At 60.8% G+C, this 26426-nt stretch overlaps 1 protein-coding gene across 4 annotated transcripts; it reads right to left on the reverse strand.

The window, feature by feature from the left end:
• Positions 1 to 8812: 8812 nt before the first annotated feature.
• Positions 8813 to 26415, reverse strand: SCARA3 (scavenger receptor class A member 3). 4 transcript variants are annotated; one of them, XM_019493209.2, is made up of 7 exons: positions 26161 to 26415; positions 25391 to 25533; positions 16081 to 16137; positions 15639 to 15758; positions 13708 to 13806; positions 12284 to 13327; positions 8813 to 9662 (listed from the first exon to the last, which is right to left on the reverse strand). In XM_019493209.2, exons 2-7 carry the CDS (start codon positions 25500 to 25502, stop codon positions 9223 to 9225), a joined length of 1872 nt encoding a protein of 623 aa, XP_019348754.1. In that variant the 5' UTR covers positions 25503 to 25533; positions 26161 to 26415; the 3' UTR covers positions 8813 to 9222. The 4 variants fall into 4 exon arrangements, with proteins under 4 accessions (XP_019348754.1, XP_059584003.1, XP_019348755.1 ...); XM_059728020.1 differs by lacking the exon at positions 26161 to 26415 and adding an exon at positions 25704 to 25750; XM_019493210.2 differs by lacking the exons at positions 25391 to 25533; positions 26161 to 26415 and adding an exon at positions 24849 to 25061.
• Positions 26416 to 26426: the final 11 nt, after the last annotated feature.

Consider the following 26426-nt stretch of genomic DNA (forward strand, 5'->3'; position numbering starts at 1 on the left):
AGAGCAGGACTGTGCATCTTGTAAACCAAACCCAATCAGACATGCATCAGCTTGCATGAGCAGCAGCCTGCCTTGCCCACAGGACAGGGGCCCTCCTGCTCCCAGGTCAGGGTGGAAGTAGCCAGCAGAGGCCTGGCATCAAGGTCCCCTGCCCGCTGCTGGGACAGGAGAATCACAGAGTCATAGACAACGAGGGTGGAAGGGACCTTGGGAGGTTGCATCGAGTCCACCCCTCTGCTCCAAGCAGGACCAGCTCCAACTACGTCATCCCAGACAAGGCTTTGTCTAGCCAGGGCTTCAAAACCTCCAAGGATGGAGAGTGCACCACCTCCCTGGGGAGCCTGTTTCAGTGCTTCACCACCCTCCTAGTGGGAGCGTTTTTCCTAATATCCAACCTAAACTTCCCTTGCTGCAGCTTGAGCCCATTGCTCCTTGTCCTGTCATCTGTCCCCACTGAGAGCAGTCCAGCTCCATCCTCTTTGCAGCCCCCCTGCAGGGAGGTGAAGGCTGCTATTAAATCCCCTCGGTCTTCTCTTCTGCAGACTCAATCAGCCCATTTCCCTCAGCCTCTCCTCACCAGTCCTGTCCCCCAGCCCCACAACCATTTTCATTGCCCTCCACTGGACTTTTTCCAACTTGTCCACAACCTTTCTGCAGTGGGGGTCCACAGCTGGACACCTAACTCGATCTGCTGGCACCGCTCCTCCCAAAGCAGCCCAAGATGCCATCAGCCTTCCTTACACCAAGGGCACACTGCTGCCTCCTGTTCAGCTCATTGTCCCTTGTCCCCCCAGGTCCTCTTCTGCAGAGCTGCTACCCAGCCCATCGCCCCCAGCCTGCTCCGGTGCATGGGGATTGTTCCCTCCTAAATGCAGGACTTTGCACTTGTCCTAGTTGAACCTCATGAGATTGTGCTGAGCGCAGGCACATGGCAGGCTTGTGCCAGCGATTTGACTGCACTCTGGGCTTCTCTTTGACCAGTGCTCAGCTGGCAGCCACTCCTGGGCTGCCCCAGAGCAGTGATGTGTGGATAGGAGCTACCCCAGGGCAGTGGCCATGTGTCCACCGCCCTCCTGAAATCCCTCCCGGATTAGCTGCTTGCATGGGTGGACCTGGACCTAAGCTTTGAAAAGTGGGAAGCAGAGGGTGAGATGTATCAGCCCATATAAACCAGCTTTTATTTTTCTCCAGTTAAAAAAAGAAACTGGAAGGTCTATTAACACACTGGGGGGCCTCGGGCTGCATTATTCACTTCACCACGGGAGCAAAAAAATAAATAGCATTTCATTGGCATGAGTTCGGAGCAATCTGCAGGGCTGTGAAACAGGAGCGGTGTTCAACAGACAGCAGGCGAAACACTCCCTTGCTGGGTGGGACATCAAGACCATTAAAAAGGAGGGAGGTTGGTTAACGCCTCCGGAGCGAAGAGTTTTGAAGGAATCAGGTAGATTTTAACCAGCCACAAAGTCCCTTGTTGCCCTCACTGCTGCCTGCCTGGAAATGCTGGGTGTGTCTGCTCTGCACGCTGGATTAAAAGGCATGGGGGGAGAGGGGGGTGATTTGGGATTAAAATAACCCCATAACCAGTGTGTTTCCCCCCAGGGGCCTGGCCTCCCCCGCCCATTTCCTGCCACCTGCCTCCTTGTTTGTGCCCGCAGCCCGGCCCAGCTGAGCCAGGCAGGTTTTGCTAATCCTTCCTGCGGCGTCAATGGAGCCTTTCATGCAAAGTGCTGCGCTGTGCAGGGGCCGGCGGCAAAGTGCCTTGGTCATCAGACTTGCCCGGTGCCAGCCCCGCAGCTGGGGAGTGTTGACCTTGGCTCCGGCCGGCTCAAGAGAAACCCAAACCCCGGCCCCGGCACGGGGGCACTCGCTCACCTTCCTGCTGAGCTTGCAACTCCCCCGCTCCCAGGCCAGGGGGGCACCTCATGTATCCTGGAGCTGCCTGGGCTGGGAGCCTTGCCTAGCGGTTAGCCAACTGCTCTCCCGGCTCATTTTGGAAAGGAATCCCTTTCGCTGTGCCTCAGTTTCCCCCTTGGTAAATTGGGCTGGGGGCTGCTTTTGCAGGGGGCGGTCGTTGCAGATTAAGCCATACTTGCAAAGCACCCAGACAGCCTTGCATGCAAGGCGCGGCATCCAAAGTGGCTCAATCCTGACTACATCAGCAGCAGGGAAAGGGGCATTCGACCCCCAGTCCCAGCCGAGGGGAACTCCAGGAGAATCTCCCCCCGCAGGTTGCATTACGGGACCCAGGAGACACAGCACTTCCAGCCACGGGGTTCAGGCTAGCACGGCTATCAGCAAGCTGCCTGGAGATGCTTAGCTGCACGGTGTCCCTTGTATCTGCCCAGTGTGTGCAAGCCTCCAGCATCAGGATATGCAGCCAGGAGGGAGCAGCGAGGCAGCATCCCGTGCCGCTGTCGGACCTGAGGATCTGGCTAAAAAGCCAAAGCCAATCCCTTTTCTTTTGGTGAGGGGTGCAAGGGACATACTAGAGGCCTGGGCATTCGTGCCTCCGCTTGTAGACTTCCCCCATCCCATGAAGGCTGGAAGGCACTTTGTGTGACCTTGGAAAGAGGCAGGCTTGAAGGTCAAGCTCCACGTTTTTGCTGATGCAAAGACAGCCCTGGATTAGGTGTTTCATTGCGGTCACACAAGCAGCGCACCTGAAACCTGTTATCATAAGGAAGGGCACTGTGCCAATACCTCTGAGGCCATCTGAGTCAAGCCCTTATTAAGTCTTCGTCATCGTCATTCATCAGTGGAGAGGGTCTTTATGATCTACCCCTTTCATCAGGACAGACCCAATCCAGTGGAAGATAGATGCATGTTATTAATTATTGCATATCTGTGATTGCAAACCTGGGGGGTCGTGGACTTGCGTTGCTGGAAGAACCGAGCCAGCGCTCCCGGGGTCCCAGACGCGAGTTCGTCTGTGCATTTCCAGCGCCTGGTCCGAATGCTAGCTGCACCGGCACTTGGCTTTGCAAGGACGCGATGCTCTTGAGAAGACACAGGCGCGCTCTCTCGTTACTCCAGGACCCCGTCTGACGGTTGTCGCAGCCCGCGGATAGAGGGTTTCTGTTTGGGGGGACGAAGTTTGAAACCACGAAGGGAGCATAGCAGGGGGAGTCCTCCCTGGCTTGCTCCTGCGGCTGCTGGCTGAGGGCAAGCGAGACTCAGGGGGTATCCAAACCCCAAGCCTCCAGGCTTGGGCCTGCACGTGGGTTGCCGGTCGATGGATTTGGGACTATCTGAAGCCCCAGGCTGAAAAGTTTGGGGTGGAGGATACTGTGTCTGGCCGGGACCTGGCATTTCTGCTGCTGTTACACTGTTCAGATGACGCCCTGTGCTGCTTTGGTGGTCTCTGCCCCCAAATGCAAGGGGAAAGCCTATCCCAAGAGGTCCCGCAGCCCTGCGAGGAGCCGGGGGCTGCCTCTAGCGTGTCACGGCACAGCTCCTCTTCCCATCCAGCTCGCGGCCAGGCCATGCTCCGACGAACGTCCGACACCGGGTTTGTCCGGGCTGGTTTGCACAGCACTGATCCTGCCTCAGGCAGGGGTTGGAGTAGATGCAGCTCCCTCCCAGCCCCATTTCTCCAGGACTCAGCGCTTTCCTTCCCCGCTCCATGAGCATCACCCATCCTGCCCAGAGCCACCGCCACCCCTCGCCCGCCTGCTAGCGGGGCCGGGAACGGGCCGCCCCGTCCTTCAGTCGCGTCCTGTGCTGCTCCTGGCTGGAGCCTTGTTCTTTTTGCTAACGCGGATGAAACTCTATCTCTGACCTGCATCCATCGCGGCCCCCGCACAGGGCTGCCTCCAGCACTCCAGGGGCTCGTGGGAGCCTACAAACCCCTGGCCCTGCCTATTCTTGCAGCTGGGGAAGGGGCCCGTCCATCCGCAGCTTGCCCCATGGTATGAGAAGACCATTTCCAGCCCTGTTTCTACCCCCCCCACCCCCCTTTTCAGTATGTTTGTCCCCGGGACCCTGTTCCAGCTGAGGTTTCCTGACTTTGCACGGGCTGGGAGTTCACAGAGACGTGGCCGGCAGCTCCGCGAAGGGCCCTGCTGCTTGTTTTGGCAGGGAATTGCTTTCATGTGCCTGCCAGCAAAGCCGGGCATGACCCTGGCCGTGAAAACACCCTCTGTTTAAAGGCCGGGGGAGAGCCGGGGAGGGCTGGGGAGCTCGATGGGGCACCTCTTGCAGCTCTCCGTGCCCATGATGACCCGGCAAGGCTGGGTGCAGAAAGCAGGGGGTTAGAGCTGTGTTTGCAAGGCCCCAGACGGACGAGTCATCACTTGGCCCCCGTGCCTGAGTTTCCCTATGTCTGCAATCAGCAACGCTGGGTGTGGGAGTGGGGAAGGGGGTGGTGTTGGGAGCCAGCCGGCCCCGCACGACTCTTCCTAGCGCTGGGGGGGGACAACAGGAGAGGGAAGATTTAGAAAGACTTTTGCCCTACAGACATAGCAGTGGGAGCTCCTTGCACGCTCCTGCTCTCCATCTGTGGCTGGCAACACCCCGGGGCAACACACCCATGGCGGGGCTGGTCTCCATGCTCCCTTGCTCTTGGGTCCCCCTTTTCCAGGACAGGCTGCTGTAACGTCTGGCGCACAACACGCCCCTGCGGTATAATCTGCCCCTCGCTTTTCGGAAGGCAGAAGGAAGAAGAAAAAAAGGTCTTTCCTTGTAAGGGGCCTGCTCTCCAGTTGCAAATGGTTTTGCCCCTAAGTGGCAGAAACTGCTTTTACCGTATTTCTTGTGTATAACGTGCACTCCAATTTTCAGCAGCTGGTTTTTGCCAGGGGGAGGGGGGAATGTGCATGTTGTATGTGAGAGCATATGGTATTTGCAATGACTGTAGCTTCCCTGATCATAGAAATCATAGAAACTCTGGAGGAGCGGGGCTTGCAGGGAGCTCCTGAGGTCACGGCTAGTCCAACCCCTTGCCTGAGGCAGGATCAGCCCTGTCCAAACCACAGGGACAGTGACCTTGGCCTTCCTTGCCTTTGGTAGGAAAGGCATTGACATAACCAAGCCCACCCAGCCCTGAGAGAGAGGGAAGGTGCCTCCCTGCTCCCTGGGGAAACTGAGGCATGGATGCATGGAAATGGCCTCTGGCGCTGGCAGTTTGTATCTGTGTTGCCTCCTTGGGGCCCGATGCTCCCACTGACTTAAGCACTTGCAACAGCTGCTCAATGCCCTGGGAGCGGGTATTCGCCCTCAGCCCCACCGGGACAGCCAGGATCTCACATACCGTCCCCCAGGCCTGGCCCCAGCACCTGGCCGGGGGATGCTCAAGGCAGAGCCAAGCAGAGAGCCCAAGTGTCCCTCACCCTCACCCTCAAGCCTTTGCAAACCTGTCCTGCACCCCTTCCCCTCCCAAATCGGGTGCAATCCCAAGCAGGGCTGAGGTGGGCTCTTGCACGTGGGACCCTGGCAGCCAGCAGAGCCAGCGGGCTCTCCCCACACCTGCCGGGACTGCTTGATGCTGGCGGGGGCTTGACTGGGACAAAACCAAGGGGGGTGCAGGGGGCTGTGACATGAGGGTGGGGGGCAGCTGGGCTTTGTAGCTGGTATTGCATTGCCTTTCGCTCTGCAGGGAGGGTCCAGGGCAGGGATGGTGGGGTGGGGTGTGCAGAAGAGGAGGGTTGTGGGGCTGGGAGGTGCAGATGAGAGGGGCTGGTGGAGCACAGATCCTGGCATGGGGGGTGCAGAGGGGCCTGGAGGGAAGAGAGCATGCCTCCCCCCACCCCATCTGGGGGCATGGCCACAGCTGCCTTGCGTGGAAAGCCTGGGGACGCTGAGTTGCAACCAGCTCTGCAAAACCCTGCTCTCATATGGGAAGGACAGCCCTGGCGCTGCAGCTGTGATGCCCAGGGATGTCCTTGCCAGCCTCCCCCCATCCCAGTCTGCACCAGTCTGACCAGGGGGGAAATCCCTTCTTGCCCCCATTGCAGCATGGGTCTGACCCTTAGCACAGGGGCAAGACCTTACAGCCAGGACCCTCTGGGTTTGGTCCCAGCAGGAGCCTTGGCACAGCCACACGCTGCACCGTGGGCAGCTGGAGGGACACGGCTCCTTCTCCTGGGAGAGACACAGCAACAGCCCCAGGCCGTTGGACCTCCGGCCCTGCGAGGAGCCAGGGGGCTTGCACCACATCCATCACCCCCGGACAGGGGGAGGAAGGGGTCTAGGCAGATGCCTCCCCAGGGCTGGACAATGTCATTTATGTCGGCCTTGACTTTCTCCCCACCCCGGTTTCTCCTTGGGCTGGATACGGGCTGATTTCCTCCTCCCTGCACGGATGTCCAGCCCAAAAGGAGGTCTCCAGCTTCTCCCCGTGAGCAGAACAACATGTTTTCCTGCTGCCTTGTGTTTTGGAAAGGGCTCTGGCTGCAACCTGCCAGCATCACGGAGCCTGGCACGGGCCCCTGGCAGCCCCCGCTGGGACAAGCTCAGCTCAACGGGGTCACGTTCGGCCCCCCACCGCCACGCACAGGGCACACGGGGCTGGCAGCACTGCTTTGCTCTCCTCCAAGCACAAACCCAGCCCCGTGCCCTATCCCTCAAGTATCATTTATCCCAGGGGAAACTGAGGCACTGAAAGCCAGGTGTCCTAGCACCCTCCTGCAGGGCTGGACTCCCCATCCGCTCGACTAAGTGGGGCCCTGGGAGCAGCAGGCCGGGCTGGGTCCGAGGTGTGTTTTCCCCTGGCCCGTGTTGCTCTTGGCCCCGGCAGCCTCGACCTGCCCCGTGCCAGGGAGACCCGGTACATGTGTGAAGTCAGTGTGGAGCCGTGGGCCCGCGGCCAGCAGACACCATCTGCTCAAGCTCTCAGGGCCGGGAGGAAAACAACCCCCACCTGCCGGGCCCGTGTGCAGCCGCGGTGCTCTGCAGCTCCGCGCTCGCGGCCGGGGCACGGGCTGGGACAGCCCCCGTACCCCCTCCAGCACTGGGGTCCCGACCTCTGAGCAGGGCAAGGCGGTGAGCCCCTCCAGACAGCCCGTCCCGTGGGCGGATCACAGAGTGAGGCTCGCTCCCCGTTTCACAGATGGGGAAACTGAGGCGCGGGGTGGGGACTTGATGCCCCAGAGTCACACAGCAGGGCAGGAGCAGAGCTGGAGGGGGGCGGGGGTCAAACTCAGGCCTCTGACGTGACATCACCAGGCTCTCACTGCCAGCTCCGACGGGGTAGGTGGTCACAGTGCCAGTGCCTTGTCTACACTACTCCCTCATCATTGTCGCTGCTAGGCTACACTTAGGGCCTGCATGGGGTGAGTCTCCCTTTGCCTCCAACAGCAGAGATCCCCTCACGCCAGGGAGGTCGGCTCGGGGTGGAGGGCACATCAGGAGGTTTGGGGGATGGGAAGTCGGTGCTGGACTCTGCCACCGACTACCTATGAGATCCTGGGCGTGTCCCTTAGCCTCACTCCAGCAGGGCAGCTGGCACCAGCATAGCAGCCTGGAGAGACCCCGGAGCAGCCCAAACCAGCGCGGCGGAGCACTGTCTACACTAGGTCACACTGCCATTGCTGTGTCATGACTGCTACAGGGCAGAGCCCCACCAGCCGCTGCCTCTCTCCACTGCAGTACCCCTCTATGGGGAGCTTCCCCTGGAGACGAAGGGGAGGCCACCCCTTGAAACACCCGATCTTCATACTGCCAAGAGGTCTGGATGGGGCTGGAGGCACCCAGCTTCCCTCCCCCAGCACTGGGCCAGTCCTGCGGCTGCTCTGTGCCTCAGTTTCCCTGCTGGTAGAGCAAGGGGGTAGATCCTGCTGTCCCCCTTCTGCTCCCCCATTACACCCCATTGTCTGGAGTCTCTCCAGACTGCTCCCGCTGCCTCGTGCCCCAGCGGGGCCCTGGTTGTGTCCGGCTGTGGGTGTGCAGGGAGCCGGGGCTGGCAGCAGCTGGAGCCACAGGCTCCCCGGTCCCTGCAGCATCCTCTTTGGGTTGCGGGGTTGTCTCTGCCCCGAGGGGGGAAAGATCCTTTGGGCAGAGCGCTCAGCACCGGGGCTGTGTGCATGTGTGTGTACACAACACTGGGGATGTGCAATGTGTGTGTGTATGTGTGTGCAGCATCGGAGGTGAGCGTGTGTGTATGTGTGCACACAACACTGGGGTGTGGAATGTGTGTGTGCACAGCATTGGGTTGTGGAGTGTCTGCATGTGTGCAAAACACTGGGGTGCAGAGTGTATGTGTGTGTGTGTGTGTGTGCATGACACTAGGATGTGGAATGTGTATGTGTGCATGTGTACAGCACTCGTGTGTGTGCAGAACTGGGGGTGCGGTGTGTTTGTGTGAGTGCATGTGCAGCACTGGAGATGTGGAGAGTGTGTGTGTGTCTATGCACAACACTCAGGTGTGGAGTGTGTGTGTGTGCATGGCACTAGGATGTGGAATGTGTACTGCCTCTGTGTGTGTGTGTGCGTGTGTGTGCAGCACTGAGGACGTGGTGTGTGTGTGTGTGCGCGTACAACACTGGGGTGTGGAGTGTGTACAGCATCTGTGTGTGTGCATGCGGCACTGGGGAGATGGACTGTGTGTGCATGTGTGTGCACACTGAGAGGTGGAGTGTGCATGCATGTGTGTGCATGCGCAGCCCGCGGGGGTGTCTGACAACCCTCTGCCTTCTGCACACTTCCCTCCCGCTGGGGACCCTGCTGCAAGCCCCCCGGACACTTCCTGGGGGGTCAGGGCATGGGAGCTGCCCAGCCCCGGTCTCAGGCCCCCCGAACCCCTGCACCGTTCTCCCCCCCATTGGCTGAGCCATACGCCGGGCCAGGCCCCGCACACAGACGAGGAAGCTGGGGGTCCCCATACACCTTTATTGCTCGTGAATACAGGGCTGTTACATGGCCCGCGGCTAGCGGGCAGCGTGGCGGGTGGCGGGGGGCAAACCAGCTGCACCGTGCCGTGCACACGCCGCGACACGGCTCCTTGGGTCGGGGGAGCCCCGCGGGGCCCGTGCCCGTCATGCCGGGAGCAGCGCGCCAGTCGGGGTCTCGGGGCTCTGCCCAGGGATCCCCCAACGACGCGTGGGCTCGGGGGGCCGTGCCAAGCCCCCCCACCCCGTCGCAGCCCTGGACAGGTGCCACCCCCAGCTCTGGGAGGCAATGGGGGTGCTGGGAGGCTGGTCGGGGCCGGCGGGACCTCTCCCAGGTGCCTGCTGTGGGTCTTCTCCGAGGGGCAGGGGGAGGACAGCTCAGGGGCTTGCAACTGGCTTAGTGGCCTGGGGGGCCGGGGGGACCGGTCAGGCCAGGCTCTCCCCGCAGGCCGGGGTCCCCCTTGGGTCCCATAGGCCCGATGGGACCCGGTGCCCCGGGTTTCCCCGGCATCCCTGGCTTTCCTTGCAGCCCCACAGGCCCCGCCGGCCCGGCGGCCCCGTCTGGGCCCCGAGGCCCTATGTCGCCCTTCGGGCCCGCCTGTCCCTTGGGCCCAGGCTGGCCGTAGCCGCCTTTCGTCCCTTTGGGGCCGGAGAAGCCTCTGGAGCCGACGGGGCCCCTCTCGCCCGCAGGCCCCGCTACGCCCGGGGGGCCGTGGGATCCCTGCGGGCCGGGGTCGCCCAAGCTGCCGGCGTCGCCCTTCTGGCCTCGGCCACCCCCAGGTCCCCTGGCGCCTGCGTCACCTTTGATCCCTCGAGGTCCCGGCATGCCAGGCACACCTGGAAGGGAGGAAGGGGGAGAGGCAGAGCATCAGCAGCCCGCGGCACCAGGGGGACGATCGCCGTGGCAACGGGATGCAGGCACCGGGCATCCCCGGCTGGACCCGCTCCTATTGCCCCACAGACCCATGCGAGGCCTCAACCTCCACCGAGTTTAAATAGCATCTCGCTGACCGCAGCCAGCCCCACGGCGCTGATATTCTCCCATCTGCCCTCTCCCTAGCCCGCGTGGGTCACTCGTACAGCACCTAGCACCTAAGAGGCCGGCCAGCTGAACGGCCAAGCTGCCGCTGGGGCGGCGAGCAAATGCGGAGGAGAAGGAGGGCAAGGAAAACCTGCAGCCACCCGTCCTCCAGCCTCGGCTCAGCCGCCGGGCGTTTGCGAGCGGCTCTGAATCTCCCCTGCAGCAGCCAGGGAAAAAATCCAGGTGCTGGGGGCCCGCCAGCCGCCTCCTGTTTACCCTGCCCGGCTTTCGGAGAGATGCCGTCATGTGTTGACTCACGCGGCCAGGCCGGAGGTGCAGGGGGCACCCAGACGGTGCTGTCTGCAGCAGGGCTCTCCCCCTGCCAAGCCTGGAGCGGCCAGGTCCCCGGCTTGCGGGGCATTGCTCGGTTTTTCCATGATCGGGAACGCGCGCAGGACAGAATAACAACCCGCTGCGTCCGTGCTGGAAGGGGGGAGAGAGGGGGCTTTGATCCCCCAGTGCTGCAGGACAGGGGATGGGCTGCTACTCTGGGTCACACCATTACCTGCTGCCCCCGACAGTGATGAAGCTGCAGCCCTGCCGCTATGCCGGGATGGACCCAATATCCTCAAAACCCTTGCAGCCTGGCAGGCCGAGGGGTCTGGTGCATAGGGAAGCTGTATATAGCTCGGGGTCTCCGGTCCCGGCTGGGCATAGCATCTAGCAGGTGGGATGTAACCACGAGCTTGGAGCGGGTATCTCTCTCCCGGTCTCTCCACCAGCAGCTTTCCTGGCTGTGAGCTGCCTCCCAGCAGTGCTGCTCCACCCCAGAACTGGCTGCATCTCGGAGCAGCGACCGTCATACCTCAGGCCTGGCTTTCCCAGACCTGGTTTTGGGGGGAAATCACTGCAGCAGGAGCAGGTTGTTAACCTGCAAAGGCAGTGCATGCACTGGACCCCTTCAGGGTGCCTGGCAGAAGCATGGGAGAGGACGGAAGAGCCATTTTCCTCGGGGCCATCTATCCCCAGAAGAGGAGCAAGGCAGGGAAACAGTGCCCGCTGAGCTAGCTACACAGCTGGGTGGGCTTCCCCAGGGGTGGGTCTGTCCAGGCTGCCGGGGTTATTGTAAGAAGAAAAGCCAGGGCTGGATAGATGTCTGCCCTCCTCCGTGTTAGGTCCTCTCCATCAGCCACCCCGGGACCGGCTCCCGTGGACATGCTGCCGGCGGGGGACGTCCCCAGCTTGTCTGTGGAGCTGAAGCCAGGCCCCACGAAAGTCCTGGCAAGCCCCAGTGAGCGCGGGGACAGGAAACAGCCCGAGCCAGAGGCAGCCCGGTAATGACAGCCGTGCCGCGGCCAAGCCGGTAATGATGCGGCTGAGGCTGGGCCGTGTCTCCGGGCCCCGCGGCTGGGTGGTCTGCGGCTGCCTCAGACTCCTGCCCACCCGGATAATTGTGGCCTTGGGGGAGCGGGGAGCCGGCTCGGCTGGGCTCGCGTTTCCAGGCCCGGGGCTTTGTTCCGTGCTGCTCTGGCGGGGCATCGTGTCGCCCTCCCTGGCGGAGGCAAAGCCCGGGCTGCAGGGAGGTACATGGTGAGTGTGAGTCCACAGGGTTGAGACCCGGAGTGACAGGCTCCCGTAGCCCCAGACCGGGAAGGCTCCCCACTTGCTGCCCCCCTGCCCCGATCACAGCCCGTCCTGTAGCAGCACGGGGGTGCTCGGGGCATTAGGCACGGAGGGGACACCGCGCTGCTGGCTCCTGCGTGCAATGTCAACTGCAATGTGGATGCCCTGGCACAGAGCGCCCTCCAGCAAGGGGCTTGGGGAGCCTTTTCCCACACAAGCCCCAGCCCTCTGGCAAGCAGGCCCCGGTCATCGCTGCTGAAGTCTGAGCCCTGAGAGTTGAGTGGCAGAGCGGATGGCCGGAGAAACCCCCCTGAGCCCCAGCACCTCCGTGCAAGGCCTGCAGCACAGCCGGGCTGTCCCTCTGGGTTGGCCTCCTCCTGCCTCAGTTTCCCCATCTGGGCTTCCTGATGTGCATGCACACACATATATGTGCACACACGCATGCCTACACACATCCATGTGCATGCACATCCCTGCACACATGGACATGCATGTAGGCACATACATGCACACGTGTGCACACATACTTGGGTGCACAAGTTTGCATGCACGAATGCAGGCGCACAAATGCGGGCACACATGCATGAATGCAGATGCATGCATGCGCACACATGCTTGGGTGCACATGTTTGCATACATACATATGCAGGTGCATGCATGCACACACACACACTCACTCCCGCAGTCCAAGTCCCCACGTGGGAGATTTGCAGCCTGTCCTGGCAAACTGGGCCCACCCGGGGGCTCCTCACACCCCCAGCACACTGGGGACCAGGTTCAAGCCCTGTGCCGGTCAGCGCCCGGCCATCCTCACCTCTCAAAATGGTGACGTTCTGGAGCATCTCCCCGTGCCGGGCGTCCACCACCTTCATCTCCTCCATGACCATGGACAGGTTGCGGACGTCGAAGTCCAGCCGGGCGCTGAGCAGGCCGAAGCGCTCCCGCAGCAGGTCGGTGGTGACCAGCACACGGGCGACGGTCCGGTTGAGGTAGCCGAGCTCCTCGGCATGCGCGTGGAAGCCCAGCGTGCAGGACAGCCGCACGTCGTCCAGGTACTTGAGCATGCTGTGCACGTGGCTGTCGGTGGCGTTGATGTTGGCGAAGATGGTGGCGATCTCCACCTCGTGGGAGGCCATGCGCCCCTCCAGCGTGGCGAAGCGCTCGTCCGTGCGGTTCTCCGCGTGCCGCGCGTGGTACTGCAAGTCGTTGGCGTTCTCCCCGTGCTCGTCCAGGGCGGACGAGACGTTGTCCAGCTGCAGCTGCAGCCCCATGACCTGCAGCACCAGGTCGTGCAGGCTCTCGGCGTTCTGCCCGATCCTCTGCGCCGCCGCGCCCAGCCCGCTCTGCAGGCTCCGGACCAGCTCGCCCGTCTTGGCCGAGGCGGCCCGCAGGCCCCCGAAGAGCCGCGTGTAGTTCTGCCACTCGGTCACGATCTTCTGCAGCGTCAGCGTCTCCTCGTCCGCCTTGCGCTGCATGAGGCGGATCCGCTCCCAGCTCTGCCCCAGGGTGAAGTTCACCTGCTGCAGGGCCGCCCGCACGTCGTAGCGCTCCTGCGCCAGCCCCTTCAGGGACCCGTCCAGCTCGGCCGTCGCCGCCTGCCAGCCGCGCACCTGGGCCAGCAGCTGCGCCAGGCTCTGGTTGACCTGGCGGATGGAGAAGGAGCAGGCGTCCGCTTCTCCCGTGAGCTTGTTGCTGGCGGCCGTGAGCAGCTGGTGGGTCTGGGAGGTCCGGTCCAGCAGGATCTCCTGGACCAGGAGCATCTTCTGGATCTCCTCCAGCTCCGCCTGCAGCTTGCTGATGTCCTGGCCCAGCTGCCCGGTCTCGTGGCACGAGGAGCAGTTCCCCACGGACCGCTGATCTGCAGCGAGGACAGACGGCTCTGTTAGCGCTGAGCCCTAGAGAAGTGGGGCTGGGGGGGAGCTGCAGAGGTCCCATCTAGTCCAACCCCTGCTTGAAGCAGGATCAGCCCTTGTCCCCGGGTCTGACACTGACTCTCCCTGCAGCCTTGGGCAAGTCACATCATCCTAGAGCAGTGGAAGGGACCAGTGGAGGTCACATCTAATCCAGCCCCCTGCCCTGTGCAAACCGTCCCAGACAAACCATCCTCAGCTCCCCTGCATGGTGAAGGGACATCCCAAGACCCCCTGAGCCCCGAGGCCTGCCGGCAGCCACAGCGGGGTCACCACCTGGCACCGAGGACGGGAGTGGGGTGAAGCCAGCTGGGGCTCGCACACTCACCGAGGTCCTGGAGGCCCTGCTGGACAGACAGGATCTTCCTCTCGTAGTGGGCCTGGGCAGAGCTGATGTTGTCGGACATGGAGTCCACCCTCCTGAAGACTGCAGAGAAGAGACATGTCAGGGCTGTAGTCGAGGTGTAGTCAAAGACCCCGGCTAAGCCCTTCGTCCTACAACAGCTACTACTCTCTCATCCTGCCTGGTCCTGGGGGCGTCTAACTGGTGCATAGGCTTACCCTTCCCAGGGCCTCTGCCACCGACTCACTGCAGGAAATCATGTCCCCCAGCTATGGACTGGGACGGAGGTTGGGGATGCTCAGACAGGCTCGTGGTAAGGGTACGGTGGAGAAGACGTGGGTTCAAGCCTGCGTGTGGGGATGTGTATGAGCAGGAAGCAGGGAGGACACCTGAGCCCAGATGCCCGGCAGCTGCCCCGTGCCTACACGGGAGATGGCGATGCTAGAGCTGCCCCATCCCCGGAGCCTGCAGCCAACAGGGCTGGGTGAGGACCCCCGCGAATAGACGGGGACTCGCGAGGCACAAGCCACGGGTGGATGAAAACAGTCTTGGAGCAAACAAGCAAGTGCCTGGTAGAGCCACACATAAGGTGTCCAGTGACTGGGTGTTGGGGGGGGGTGCTCAGCCCTCCAGCATCCCACAATGCTCTGTTCCAGTGCCAATCAGGACTTGTCCCCCGGATCACTGGCGGCAGGGCTCAGAGCCTCAAGTCACCCTGCCTTGCCCCGCTGCTGCTCCCTGGCGGCGCCGCGGTCAGCGGGACAGCACTCCGGCCGCGTGGCCAGGGTAGCAGTCACTCCTGAGGGTTGGGACCCAGATCCCGTTGGACCTGCAAACCTCCCATCCCCGTCCCCTGGCTTCCTCCCCCGAGCAGTTTGCAGGCAGTGAACATGGCCAGGGATCTGCATCCTGCGTCGAACGGATGCCAAGGAGGATGGGCGAGAGGCCAAGGCGCTGGAGCCGCCTCTCCCCGGCTGGGAGCAAGCGGAAGCAGTGGGCGAGAGGCCTGGCTTGCCCTGCCAGGGACCTTAGTGGGTGCAGGGGAGCGGGACGGCTCTGTAGGACCTGGTGGGATCCCCCCACCTCCCTCCCCGGGGGCTTCTGAGCTTCTGTGTCATGCAACACCCGGGCCCTGCCCAGAGCAGCAATCCACTGCCTCTCTGCGGTGGGGCTGCGGCCGTCCAAGCCTGACGAGAGAGGCAATTTTCATGGAATAATAAACAGCTGGAGCAGCAGCCAAGGGCTGGAACGACAGTGCCTCGCTCCCACCGCCCACCGGCCCCCATCGCGGGGCAGGCGGGGATCCCAGCCAGGCTGGGAGCAGCCCCTTTCCTGCAGGGCGGGCGTGGGTGGGGGTGGAGCGCAGCATCCTGGCATAGCTTTGGGGGTCCCGATGGGGGGCTCAGCGGGAAGGGGGGGTCTCCTTCAGGGTGCTGAGGCTAGCTTTTTTAGGAGCAATGGGCCCAAGGTGCAGCAAAGGAAGTTGAGGTTGGATATTAGGAAAAACTTTCTCACGAGGAGGGTGGTGAAGCACTGGGACAGGCTGCCCAGAGAGGTGGTGGAGTCTCCATCCTTAGAGACCCGGGTAGACAAAGCCTGGGCTGGGATGATGTAGTTGGGGCGATCCTGCTTTAAGCAGGGGGTTGTACTAGATGTGCCCTTTTGCACATCTCTTGCACAGGAGGGGAATCACCGTCTGCAATATAGGGCCCATGACCCACAGTACTAGAGCTCAGTGGTGTGCAGCGGAGGCTGGCAAGCCTGGGTCCTAGAGTCAGCAGGCCAGGGTCCTATCCATGCCTTTGCCACAGACTAACCATATGCCCCTGGGCAAGCCCCTTCCCTTGCGGTGCCTCAGTTTCCCAGAGGAAGCAGCAAGGAAACCCCCCTCCCGAGGCAGGGGCGCTCTGACTCACCCAGGGATGCCAACACCGTCACGGTGATGACGAGGAGGACGAAGAAGGCGTACAGCACCTTGACCGAGGTCTGGAGCGACAGGTTCTTCTGGCACTGGCTGCAACCTGACCTCGCCCGGCCTAGACGGGGGCGTGTTGGGAAGGAAGCGTCAGGCCCCGTCTCTCCCTGAGGGTCCAGACAGCTCCCAGTATCATCCCGTCACCACCCCGGCTGGACCCGACTGGGCCCAGATGGCAGCAAAGCCAGGGCAGGGCCATAGCACCGTCGCTGGGGCTTGGCCTTGGCCCCACACCCGTCCCCTAAGGCTGGCAGCCCTGGATTCCCCCCCGGTCCCCAGCCAGCACCCCACCTCCCCAGCCCCCTCCAGAAACCCACGGCCCCAGGTGCGAGGGAGCAGCCACGAGGGCCAGGCCACCTCCACCGAGACACCCCAACCCTCACCGTTGGGCCGGTAGTGGAAGGACGGCATCTCCTCCTCCTCGCCAGCGAGGTCGTCCTCTGCAAGACAAAGGGGTGCCTCAGCGCTCACTTCCCACATCCCTGGGGGGACCCCACGGACCTGCGGCCATGCCATGCCAGGCTGGTCCACGCCTTACGGCTGCAGCACTGGCTCCCCCATCGGCCACAGGACCCGTTTGCCTGAGGCTGGGCTGCGGCTGGAGGAGCTGGTCTTGTGTGTGTAGCCCGTGCAGCAGGTCCTGAGGGCGCGTGTGGGGAGGGGGCACAATCCTGTCCGGTCCCTGGCACTCAGAGGTGGATCCGGGAGGGTGCCATCCCTGCTCCACACCAACTGCCAGTAGCGGCAGTGGCATTTCTACTCAGGCAGCAGCAAGAGTCACTGACTTCTTGGCTCGTTACCCTCTCCCCACTTCCTGCTAAACTCTTCACTCCACAGGTGTTAATGCCCCTCTCTCCTGTTTTTTTAACCCTCTTGATCTTCCACTCATCGAGCTGGCCTCTCTCCTGCAGCGCTGCTGTCTGTTCGCTGCCCCTCTTACCGCAGCTCCCATTTCACAGCCCCGCAGCCTGGTTTTCATTCCAGCTAAAAAACTTAAAGTCGGGGGCGGTGGAGGGGAAGCATTAACTCCGGGGAACACGGATTCAGGGGTGCAGCTAACTTCTCGCGAAGCACTGGGTGCCTGTCGAGAAGCCTTGGTTGTGTTTCACAGATCTAAAAGAGACATCCAGTCTCATGCAAGTGGTGCCAGACCCAAAGGACCATCTCTTGCTGCTTTCTTTTGTGCTTAGTTTGCTGTGTTGTATATGTAAGAGATGACACAGCAACCGAGCGCACGTGCCAATAAGGTTCCTATTTATTTTTGCTTCCATCTGGACCTGAGTCATACAGCCCTAGGCCCTGAGCTTATTGGTAAAGCTTGCAATTTTAATTTTTTTCTGGAGAATCATGTGTCTTGTGTCCTGTGGGATGATACTTCTGCAAAATCTTAGCTTCCTAACACCCCTGAGCATGCAATTGCATCTCCCCAGAGCCTGTCCTGGCCTCTGCTGTGCTGTCAATGGGAAAGACCCCCAGTTTGGGGAGCTCCCCCATGGGGTTAAAGGACCAGCGTCTCTACAAACACGTGCCCGGGGTGTGGAGGGAGCTGCACGCTCCTCAGCCCGCAGGCAGCCAGGCACGGACCACCCAGCTCGGCCCAGATGGCAGCAGCTCCCTGCCACGCTTAGTGGGCAGCCCCTGGAGAGGAAAGCCGCCCCTCCTGCCCTCCCGTTCCCACCCTGCCTCTGATCTAAACCATGTCAGGCTTCCCTCCAGCCAAGAACAGCATCTCCCCTGGGGTGGATGGTGGGGGATGCGCGAAGCCCAGCCAGTTGCACCGTGTGGTCCTTCTGGAGTGGAGCCCACCCCACCCAGACGCTGCCCAGGGGAGCCCCAGGGATGGAGACTGCACCGCTCCCCAGGCATCTGGCTCCACCATCCTGCTGCTCTCCATTGAAACCCACATCCCTGCTGCCTTCTTGAACCTGTTTCCTCGGGTCCGGATGGGTCAATGCTAAAATCTCACAAGCTTTCGGCATGCCCAGGATCTGGACACCTTGGAGATTCCTCTCGCTCAGCAGGAAAACTCTTCCCTTTTGGATGCCCCCAGCCCCACCTGCAAGTTGTGAGCTGGGCCCTGGAGACAGCGAGCTCTCCGGCCCCAGTTGCATGAGCTCAGTCATGGTTCAGGGAAAAAGGAAGGGTGAAAATAAAGGGCCTTGCTTGCTTCTAGCCTCCCCTGACATGGTATGTGCAGCATATCTCCATCCATTCGCAGCCAGTAACAACCGGCCTTCGTTAGACTTAGTCCCTTGAGGAATGGCTCTGGGTCCGAGGAGGTGGAAGCCAGCTTGGTCTCCTACCTGGTGGGGGAAGCTGGGATGCAGCAGCATTTTGGCTGGTGTGTTTGAGCAGAAAGGAAAGGGCTTATTCAGCCGCAGTCCTGCGGAGACTGGAGACAGCGAGTCTTGGGGCTGCTTCTTGCCTTGGGCTTTTCTGATGAGCCGGCGATGGAGTGCTGCTCTGGTCCATGGATGCCCGGCTCTCCGGGCACGCCTGGGACGTCACCCAGAAGTGGAGGTTATTCAATCCCATAGGGAACATGTCCCGTACACGGCCGTGCCCCCGAGTCAGGGATTATGTCTGTGCCGCATGCTTTCGTTCCAACATGGCACAGGCCCCAGGGGCCCCACGGAGCTGACGTGCTCTGGGCTTGCTCAGCTCTGCACAAGGGGAATTTCATGCTGAGGTAGTAAGCTCTCTCATCCAGCAAAACAGGACTGAGCACAAACACCGACTTATTGCATCCATCCTAGTGCCCGCAGAGTTCGGAAACACCTGCTCTGATCCAGTGGGTCTCACGCTTTTCACCCTCAGGGCTGAAAATGCTGACTCTGAGCTGTCACTTGTTTCTGGACTACGGAAAAAATCCTAGAGCAATTCTCTTTCTGCAAAACCCTCAGCAAGCCCAGAGCAGGTGGGAATCACCCAGCTCACCAGACCCAACAGATACCCACCCCCACGCTTCAAGATCCAGCGCCAGACAAACCCCCCAGACAAACCCCAACATGCCAGCAGCCCGGCGTACAGCTTCATGCGGATCTACAATCCTCATAGCGTGCACTCCCATAGCGATCGCAGGCTTTTGCATAAGAATTGCCATGTACTGGGTCAGACCCCAGGCCCATCTCCTGTGTCACGTGGGCAGAGAGTGGAGTCTGGATGGGAGGGTGACCTGGGTTTTCCCCCTGTTCTTCTCTCCCTTGCAGCCTCCAGCAGTGAAGATCTAGCTGATTTAGCTGCTGTTAACTTTAAATCAGGCCACGCCGGCATCGGTGAAGCTAAGGGAAGTAGCGTGAAAGGACCCGAGTCACCGTCCAGAGGAACTTCTTGAAAAGACCAGGCATCACATCTGGATTTAGGGGTCAGGTCAGTGCGTTCTAGCTGCCCAGCAGGGTGATGTGAGAGTGCCTCCTTTCTAACCACATCTATCAAGTCATGCTGCAAGCCTTTGTTAGAGGAGGGGGATAAAAAGGGGTTCAATGCTCTGAGACACGTTCTTCTGGCATCCTCTGCTGCGGTTCCCATCTGCAGAGGTAATGAAGACTCCTAGAAATTCGTTTCCGAATTTGGGTAAGATATCCCTAGAAGTTTGTAGCAAGGCACTGTGGTGTGCTTGCCCGGGAGGCAGCTTCCAGGAGGCTGATTGTAGGCTTATTTGACCCCACAAAGGCCAGGCTGGGGCTTAGTGGGGCTATAAAGGGCAAGGGAATAGACCCCACCAGCCCCAGAGATAAGGGGGCTGAGTGGGCACAGGAGGGTGCCCAGTTCAGAGGAAGGGCTGAACAAGGGAACAGAGCCCACCAGCCCAGTGAAGGGTTTGGGGTGGGGTACAGAGCATTTCCCAGTCTGGAGGAGGGACTGAACCAGGAAACCCATCAAAGGATCCGCCGACCAAGGAGAGGGGGGATTAAAGGGCTTGCAGACTCCAAGCAGGACGGTGTGTGGGGCTAGGGGTTTGAGGACCTGGAAAAAGAGAGCAGAAGATGGTCTGACAGTCCTGAGAGGGGCTTAGAGAAGCTAATATCTGAGCTGCTAACACCAGCTCTGCCTCCAACACCAGCGAGGCTTGGGGCATGGTGTAGGGGAGGAACGGAGCCATGAGATTTGCCCGTAAGGCTGTAGGTGCCCTGCAGGGGCACTGCCAGGCTAAAATGGCCTATTTTAGCATAAGGACTGGATTGAGATTAGTGGGGTCTGGGTGGGACCCACTGAGGAATTGATTGGACTTAGCCTCCCTTACTTAACCTCAAATAACAAAAAGGCATGGCAGGCGAGTAAATAACGGGGGTCAATAATAGATACAGAGCCGAGCACGAGTCACACAGCCACCAGTGGGCACACAGCTGCCCTGTGACTCGAACCTCCTACACAGATCTTGAGCTGTAGAGCTTCTGAGCTGTACGACTGCTTATTTCTGCTTGGGGCATAAAAGCAGCAGAGCAAGGGCTATCAAAAGAAACCCATAGAGCCCCAAATCTACACTGGGGCCCCTGCTACATGTTACATATATCACACAGTTAACTGGTGAATGGCGCAATAAATGCAGACAGGCCACACATGCAAAAACAGACTGGACACAAGTGCAAAGTAATTATCACACAATGATAATGGTGAATCGCACAATTGAGACCAGCCACACGTGCAAAGTAACACTCACATGATAAAAACGCCTCCCCAGCTATAAAAAGAGCCAGCTATACAGTTAGTGCTTGACAATGTGTAGCAACTTTATAGCTAATTTCTATCCAGCTTTCATTTGCACCTGTAGCAGGGTCAACACCGAAGGCAGCTTTATACTGAGTGGCTGATTCTGCTTCCAAAGCCTGGATCCAGCCAATCAGGAAGAAGCCGTTTATTATACGTTGCTTTTCATTGGAGCTAGGGGGATGGGGGGGCGGGATTATTATTATTTTTTTTTTAAGCAAACTGAATTGTCCAGCTGTGCCCAGGTGAGGTACCAGGGGCAGGCCCTCGTCTTTCACTGAAGCAACAAGCTCAAACCAAGGGAGCTTTGCAACAAGTAGACGTGCTAAAAGGGAGGGGAAAAACCCTAATTTCTAGGCAGGATTTTTAATTTTTTTACGGACTGTACATGCTCTTGGGACTGAATCCTGAGTTAGCTCTTAAAAACATTGCAATGCCGAGAAAGTCTGGCTGATGTCGTGGGTGGGATGGAAAGTCCGATTCTTGGGTGACGCCATCCTCACCGCTCCCTAGCACGGGGCTGGAGCTTGCAGCCGCGAGCACAGCTGTCCCAGCTGTTGCACCCTCTCTCCCCGGGACTTCGAGGCAGCCGGGACAAGACACCCATCTCCTCTTGTGCAGGCTGAGGGGGTCTTTAACCCACCCTGGACACATAAAGGAGGCTTTCCCTAGCTTTTCCCTTCGCTGTCGCAGCCAGTGGTCCCAAGCAAAGCTGTGTGCAAGGTGGGCAAGGAACGCTGCTGCATGCCCAACAAGAGAAATGAGGGTGTCTGCAGTTATTTGGGCCCTGAGCAGGGTTGGAGTGCTCTGCCCACCGGGTCTAAGCCCCTGAGGGCCACCCTGTTGTGTGGGCACCCCCCTCTGACCCATGCAGGCACAATCTCCCCCCATGACAGCCCCAATCCCCCACACCCTGTGCAGCCCGGACTGCCCCTCAGCTCCCCATGCTGCCCCAAGCCTGGGGGCAAAGGCAGGAAGCAGCAGTTGTAGGATGAAGGGGCTCCAGCTACTATTGCTAGGGCGGGGAACAACCCCCACTTTAACCCCTCGCAGGCTGACGCAGCCCGTGAGCTGCCAGTTGGACAGCCCTCCTCCATAGAAAGCCTAGAAATCCCACAGCAAGAGAAAAGCCACCGCCCGCAAGCCAAATAATGCATTCAAGGGGGAACGAGGTTCTCGCCAGGCCCCAGCACGCAGCCAGCAAAACCCTGGCGGGGGACGCCCAAATGCCTCCCACGTGTGCCAAGCATCCAGGCGGAGATCGGGTTTCCTTTCCCCCCACCAAACAGCAAGCCCTTCTCCAAGTACAGCAGGAACAGGCCCGTCCTCTCCGATCCCAGCTCCTCAACTCTGACAACCCCACTGGCAACTCTCCTGCTCTAGTGGGTAGATACCGTCTCACTTCCAGCAAAACTGGGTTTGCCACCCGCCTGGTCCTGCTCCAACACTGTCCCAAGCTCTTCTCCTTCCCGTATCAACAGCAACCCTTTCCCCTCTCAGCCTTTCTTTGCACTGGGGCTCACCGCTGCCTTCATCCCCCCGCTCCCAGCCATAATGGGAGGTTTGGTAGTGACATTCTCTGTCCTGACTCGGATGAGTCTAATGAGATGGTTGTTATGATCCCTTCCCAGGCTCTCACAACCGTCCAAGCTCCCAGCCTTTGAGCCAGCGTCACTGCCACTATTTTACAAAGGGAGAAAGGAAGGAAGGGGTGGAAGAGGCGGGGAAGACATGACCAAGGCCATGGGGCAAAGTCAGTAGCAGAGGTGGGAAGTGACCCAGCCCCACTGGCTCCCAGTTCGTGGCTATGGGTGCCTTCTTGGTGCTGCTTTCCCTCTTTGGCTGTCCATCTGGGAATGCATTAAAATGTCCAGGTGCTTGGGAGCTGGGGGGAGAATTTTGCACCAAAATGGGGATTTTTTTTCATGCTACCAGGCTACAGGGGATGGGATAAGGCTGATGAAGATGGCACTGGAGAGGGCGACCTGCCTGGTGTCATGAACCCAGCCACGAGCCTGGGGCACAGCAGCCTGGGGCAGGTCCGTCAGACCAAGCACAGGTAAAAGGAGGCCAAGCGGGGGACACGGTCCCCAGATTCCCAGCCCTGATACAGGAGCAATTACCCCTCTGAGCCACGTGCCAGAGGACGAAGGGACCAGAGCCCTGTCCCTCCAGGCCTGCAAAGGCAGAGGCCTCAAGCTGCTCATCAAAGCTATACAGCTGCACCCTGTATATTTGGAGGACCTCTGCATCGCCATGTAGAAGAGCCAGGCCCTGGCCTGAGCCAGCTTCTGCAAGGTTCAACAGCACAGCTCTTATAAATCAAAGCCGTCTGCCGTAACGCCATGGCCTAGGATTGCATCGCTGCTTCCCAACACGATACTCCAGGCGGCTTGGCAGGATAAATTGCCGCGGGGAAAGCCAGCAGGGTTTGCCGGCTGCAGTCAACAGGGCTGCGGTGACGAACCAGGCCGTTAACGCCATCCATGGTTTTGCAGCCTGGGTCATAAATGAAGGTCCCAGCGGGTGCTGTGCAAAGCTGAGAGTGCTCCAGAGTGCAGACCTCCATTGCTCCGGCTAAGGAGGAAGGACTGCAGTGAGGACAGCCAGAGCCAGGGCAATACTCCCCCAGCACAGCACCCGTTTGCACAAGGGGCCAAGCCCTGGAGCCAGCCTGTGCCAGGAACCCGGCCAGCTCAGGGATTTCTATAGGATGGGATTAAAAACCCCAGCCCTACACTGACCTCTCTGCCCTGCAAAACACATTAGGGGCACGTACAGATGTGCAAACACATCAAGCATCTACATGCATGAGCATCTTCTCCCTGCGTGTTGGCTTGGACAGGCATGGTAACCTCTCCAGGAGACCGCTGCGAGCCGGAGAGGGGGAGAGAGGTTGGGCAGTCCCTCCCATTTCTGTCCAGCATCACGGATGTGCAGGTGCTGGCTGGCAGCTGCAGGATTATGCTTTGTCCTTTAAATGAGAGGGTCAGAGTTAAGGATACGTCACCTCCCTGCTACAGACAGTCCGGTGCAAGCACAGCACATGTGCAAGTGAAGGCAGCATGGCAGCATCACAACAGTAGTGGGCATGAGGAAGGTTTCGCAGCCAGACTTGGAGACCTGAAGGCCACCAAGGAGCGCCGGGCTCTTCCAACCAGCCCCTGCTTTGGGGAATGCTTCTGCCCCAGGCATCCCGTCTCAAGCCAGGCACCCCGGGGGATGCCGCAGTCCCCGCATCCTTCAGAGGGTTCACGACCTTCCAGATGTGCATCTCATTTCCCTTCTAACCGCTCTCTCTGCCAGGAGGTCCCGTCCCTCCTTTGCCCGCGAGATGCTTGGCCCTGCTTCTGAGCGCACAGCGCGTACAGCACCACCCCCTCCTCCTCGCCACACGCCGCAGCCTCAATCCCTTCATTGTGCGCCTGCTTCCCCCGGCCGGCGAGGTGATTTCCTTGCGGTGATGCACCCCAGCACGCCCAGGTCTACCCTTACCCAGCTCTCCCCGAGCCATTGCACCGGCTTTGCAAACAACTCCCAGCTGCAACTCCAGGCACCGACAGGTCCCTCCTGGAAAGGCCCAGGCAGAGCCCAGCCCAACTGCTCTGGCCTTCCCCTCTCTGCAGACCTCACATATGCATGCACACGCGCGTGGCCGTGCTAAGGGGCTCAAATGTTTACCCTCTGGCGTGCACAGCACTGGGTGGGGGGACAGCAGAGATCTGGCTGCACACAGCCTGTCTTGGGGAGCAATGCGGAGCTCCCGCCCGAGCCGTGTTGTTTGTGCCCAGCCAAGACAGTGTGTTTCCATGCTGCCACCCGCCTCCTGGGGACCTGCCAGTGCCAGCTGTGTGCAGCTGGATGATCCCACGCCAGGGAGAAAAGCCCCTTTGAGAGCTTTCAGATCAGAGCTTTCCCTCCATGCTGCCAGCTCCGCGGCGGAGCGAGGAGGAACGTGGTGGAGCTCAGCCTGGGAAAGACCCCAGGGGGAATTTACCCCTTGCTACCCATGGTGCTTCTTCAGCAGCTTAGAAACCGAGCTCATCTTGGCCTCTGCTGCATGGGCACCGAACTTGCTGCTCTGGGCATCCCCCAATCCCACTGCTCAGTCCCTGTGGGGGGTGGGAGGGGGTGGAGGGAGGCTCGGGAGCCCCCCAGCAGGGAAAGCCACCCTGGGGACCTGACCTCGGGGGCAATCGGAGCAGCCCGCCTGCCCTCAGTGCTTGGGAATGTGTCCATCCATCCGCCCAGCCCCGGTCACTCTGCCAGACTCAGCATCTTGCTCTGACCCCGCCGTGGGCAGCTGGCGGGGGGCTCTGGGCATCCTCTCACCCCGGGCTGCTCGGAGCGGGGGGCTGTGCTTTCCAGGCCCCTCTGGGATCAGGCTGGGGGCCTCTGTGGCTCATCCCCTGTCCCCGGCACCCAGCAGTCAGACAGACCTCACCTTTCATGCTGCTGATCCCCGGGGCAGCTGTGTGGCCAGGGCGGGCGAGCCGGGCGCCGCGCTCAGAGCTCTCCGCTGGGCATCCCCGCCTGGCCCGGGTGGGCCGAGGGCATGATCCGCCCTGGGGCTGGGCTTCGCGCCCCCATGGCCCCGCGAGCGCTGCAGGAGAGAGGCGGCTCACAGCCCTAATTGCTACCAAATGTGCCGGCTCCAGCCTGCAGCCGGGGGCGGAGCGGGGCGGGCCAGAGGAGGGCACAGGGGGGAGCCGGGGCTGCACGGCTGCTTCGCATCTAAGACGGGTTCCCTGGGAAGCTCGGCCCCACCACGGTGCTGGACCAGCGGGCAGGGGGAGAAGGGCGCTGGGTGTGGGCCAAGTGGCCGCTGACATGGGTCGGGGCTGCTCTGGGCATAGCACCAAGGTGGCTCATGCAAAAACGGCCACGTAGCGGGGCAGACCCAGCTCCGTCTTGCTCAGTCGCACAGGGAGGATGAAGGGAGAGGATCCTGGGTCGACACTGGGTTTTCCCCTGTTCCTCTCTCACCTGTGTGGAAGGCCCAGGCCGTGCCCATCGCTCCCGCGACCGATGCCCCTTTCCTCCAAGCACGAGTCCAGTCTCTTGGCGAACCTGGCTGACCTCTCATCTCCCACCGCATCTGGTGCCAGCGAGCCCCCACTTCAATGACACTGGGGGGAGAAAAAAATGGCCTTTGTTAGCTGTCAACTGACTGGTTTCATGCTGTGGCCCCTTGTTCTTGCATGGGGAGGGACAGTCAATAATCACTCCCTAGCGACTTTCCTCTTTGCCATTCAGTATTTTGCCAACCCCCGTTACGTCCTCTCTCTTCTCAGCTCACCAGGCCTGGCCTTGTTGGTCGCTCCCCTCCATAGCACTCCTCAGCCTTGTCACCCCTTCTCTAGTTCTTCTGGGGGGGGGTCGGGACCAGCACCGGGCACCGGATTCAAGCTGCGACTGCACCGTGGGTTTATAAAGGGGCAGTGTGGCACTCAGGTGGAGCCACCGAGCAGCTGGTCTCCATCACCCTTGCAGCTGCTGCGTGAGCTGCATTCGCACCCAGGACACAGGGACCCTCTGCTCCAAACCTGCCCGCAGCAGCACGATGGGGCAAGGCTGGTTCTGGGGGGTCCCTTTCTCTCCCAGGCTCTGCCCCCGCGTAGGCCCAGCCCCAAGCCCCCCAAGTCTGGGGACACATGGGGAGGAGACGGGTGCAGATCCAGGACATCCCAGATGCAGGCTCTTGGACGGGGTGGGGGTAGGTATATCGTCACCTCTACAACCCCCTCGCTCCTCACCCTGACCCCGCTCTAGGGCAGCGCCACAGCTGGTCCCACCCTGCCAGGATGCCCGCGGCTCGGGCCCCGCGATGCCTCGGCTAACGCAAGCTCGTAGCCTGGACCCGGCTGAGCTGTGGCCCCCCGTTCCCCCCAGTACAGCCGCACTGGTTCCAGCAGGGGCCGAGACTGGGGAGGGGCACGGCTCCTGGCTTCTCTCCCCAGCTCTGCTACTGCAAACCCCTTCCCCCGCGGCGGACACGCGTGGGCCCCTGCACCCCGGTGCG

Source organism: Alligator mississippiensis, chromosome 1 (genome assembly GCF_030867095.1).
Source record: "Alligator mississippiensis isolate rAllMis1 chromosome 1, rAllMis1, whole genome shotgun sequence".
NCBI classification, from domain to species: domain Eukaryota; kingdom Metazoa; phylum Chordata; order Crocodylia; family Alligatoridae; genus Alligator; species Alligator mississippiensis.

Bases quoted from the DNA above. Each gene is read 5' to 3' on its own strand.
- SCARA3 (XM_019493208.2), bottom strand. From the start codon at position 24,215: ATGGAAACACACTGTCTTGGCTGGGCACAAACAACACGGCTCGGGCGG. The intron at 16,138-23,899 runs GTAAGGGTAGAC...TTTGTCTTGCAG, and splicing joins AATGGCTCGGGGAGAGCTGG to AGGACGACCTCGCTGGCGAG. The intron at 13,807-15,638 runs GTGAGTCAGAGC...TCTTCTCTGCAG, and splicing joins GACGGTGTTGGCATCCCTGG to TCTTCAGGAGGGTGGACTCC.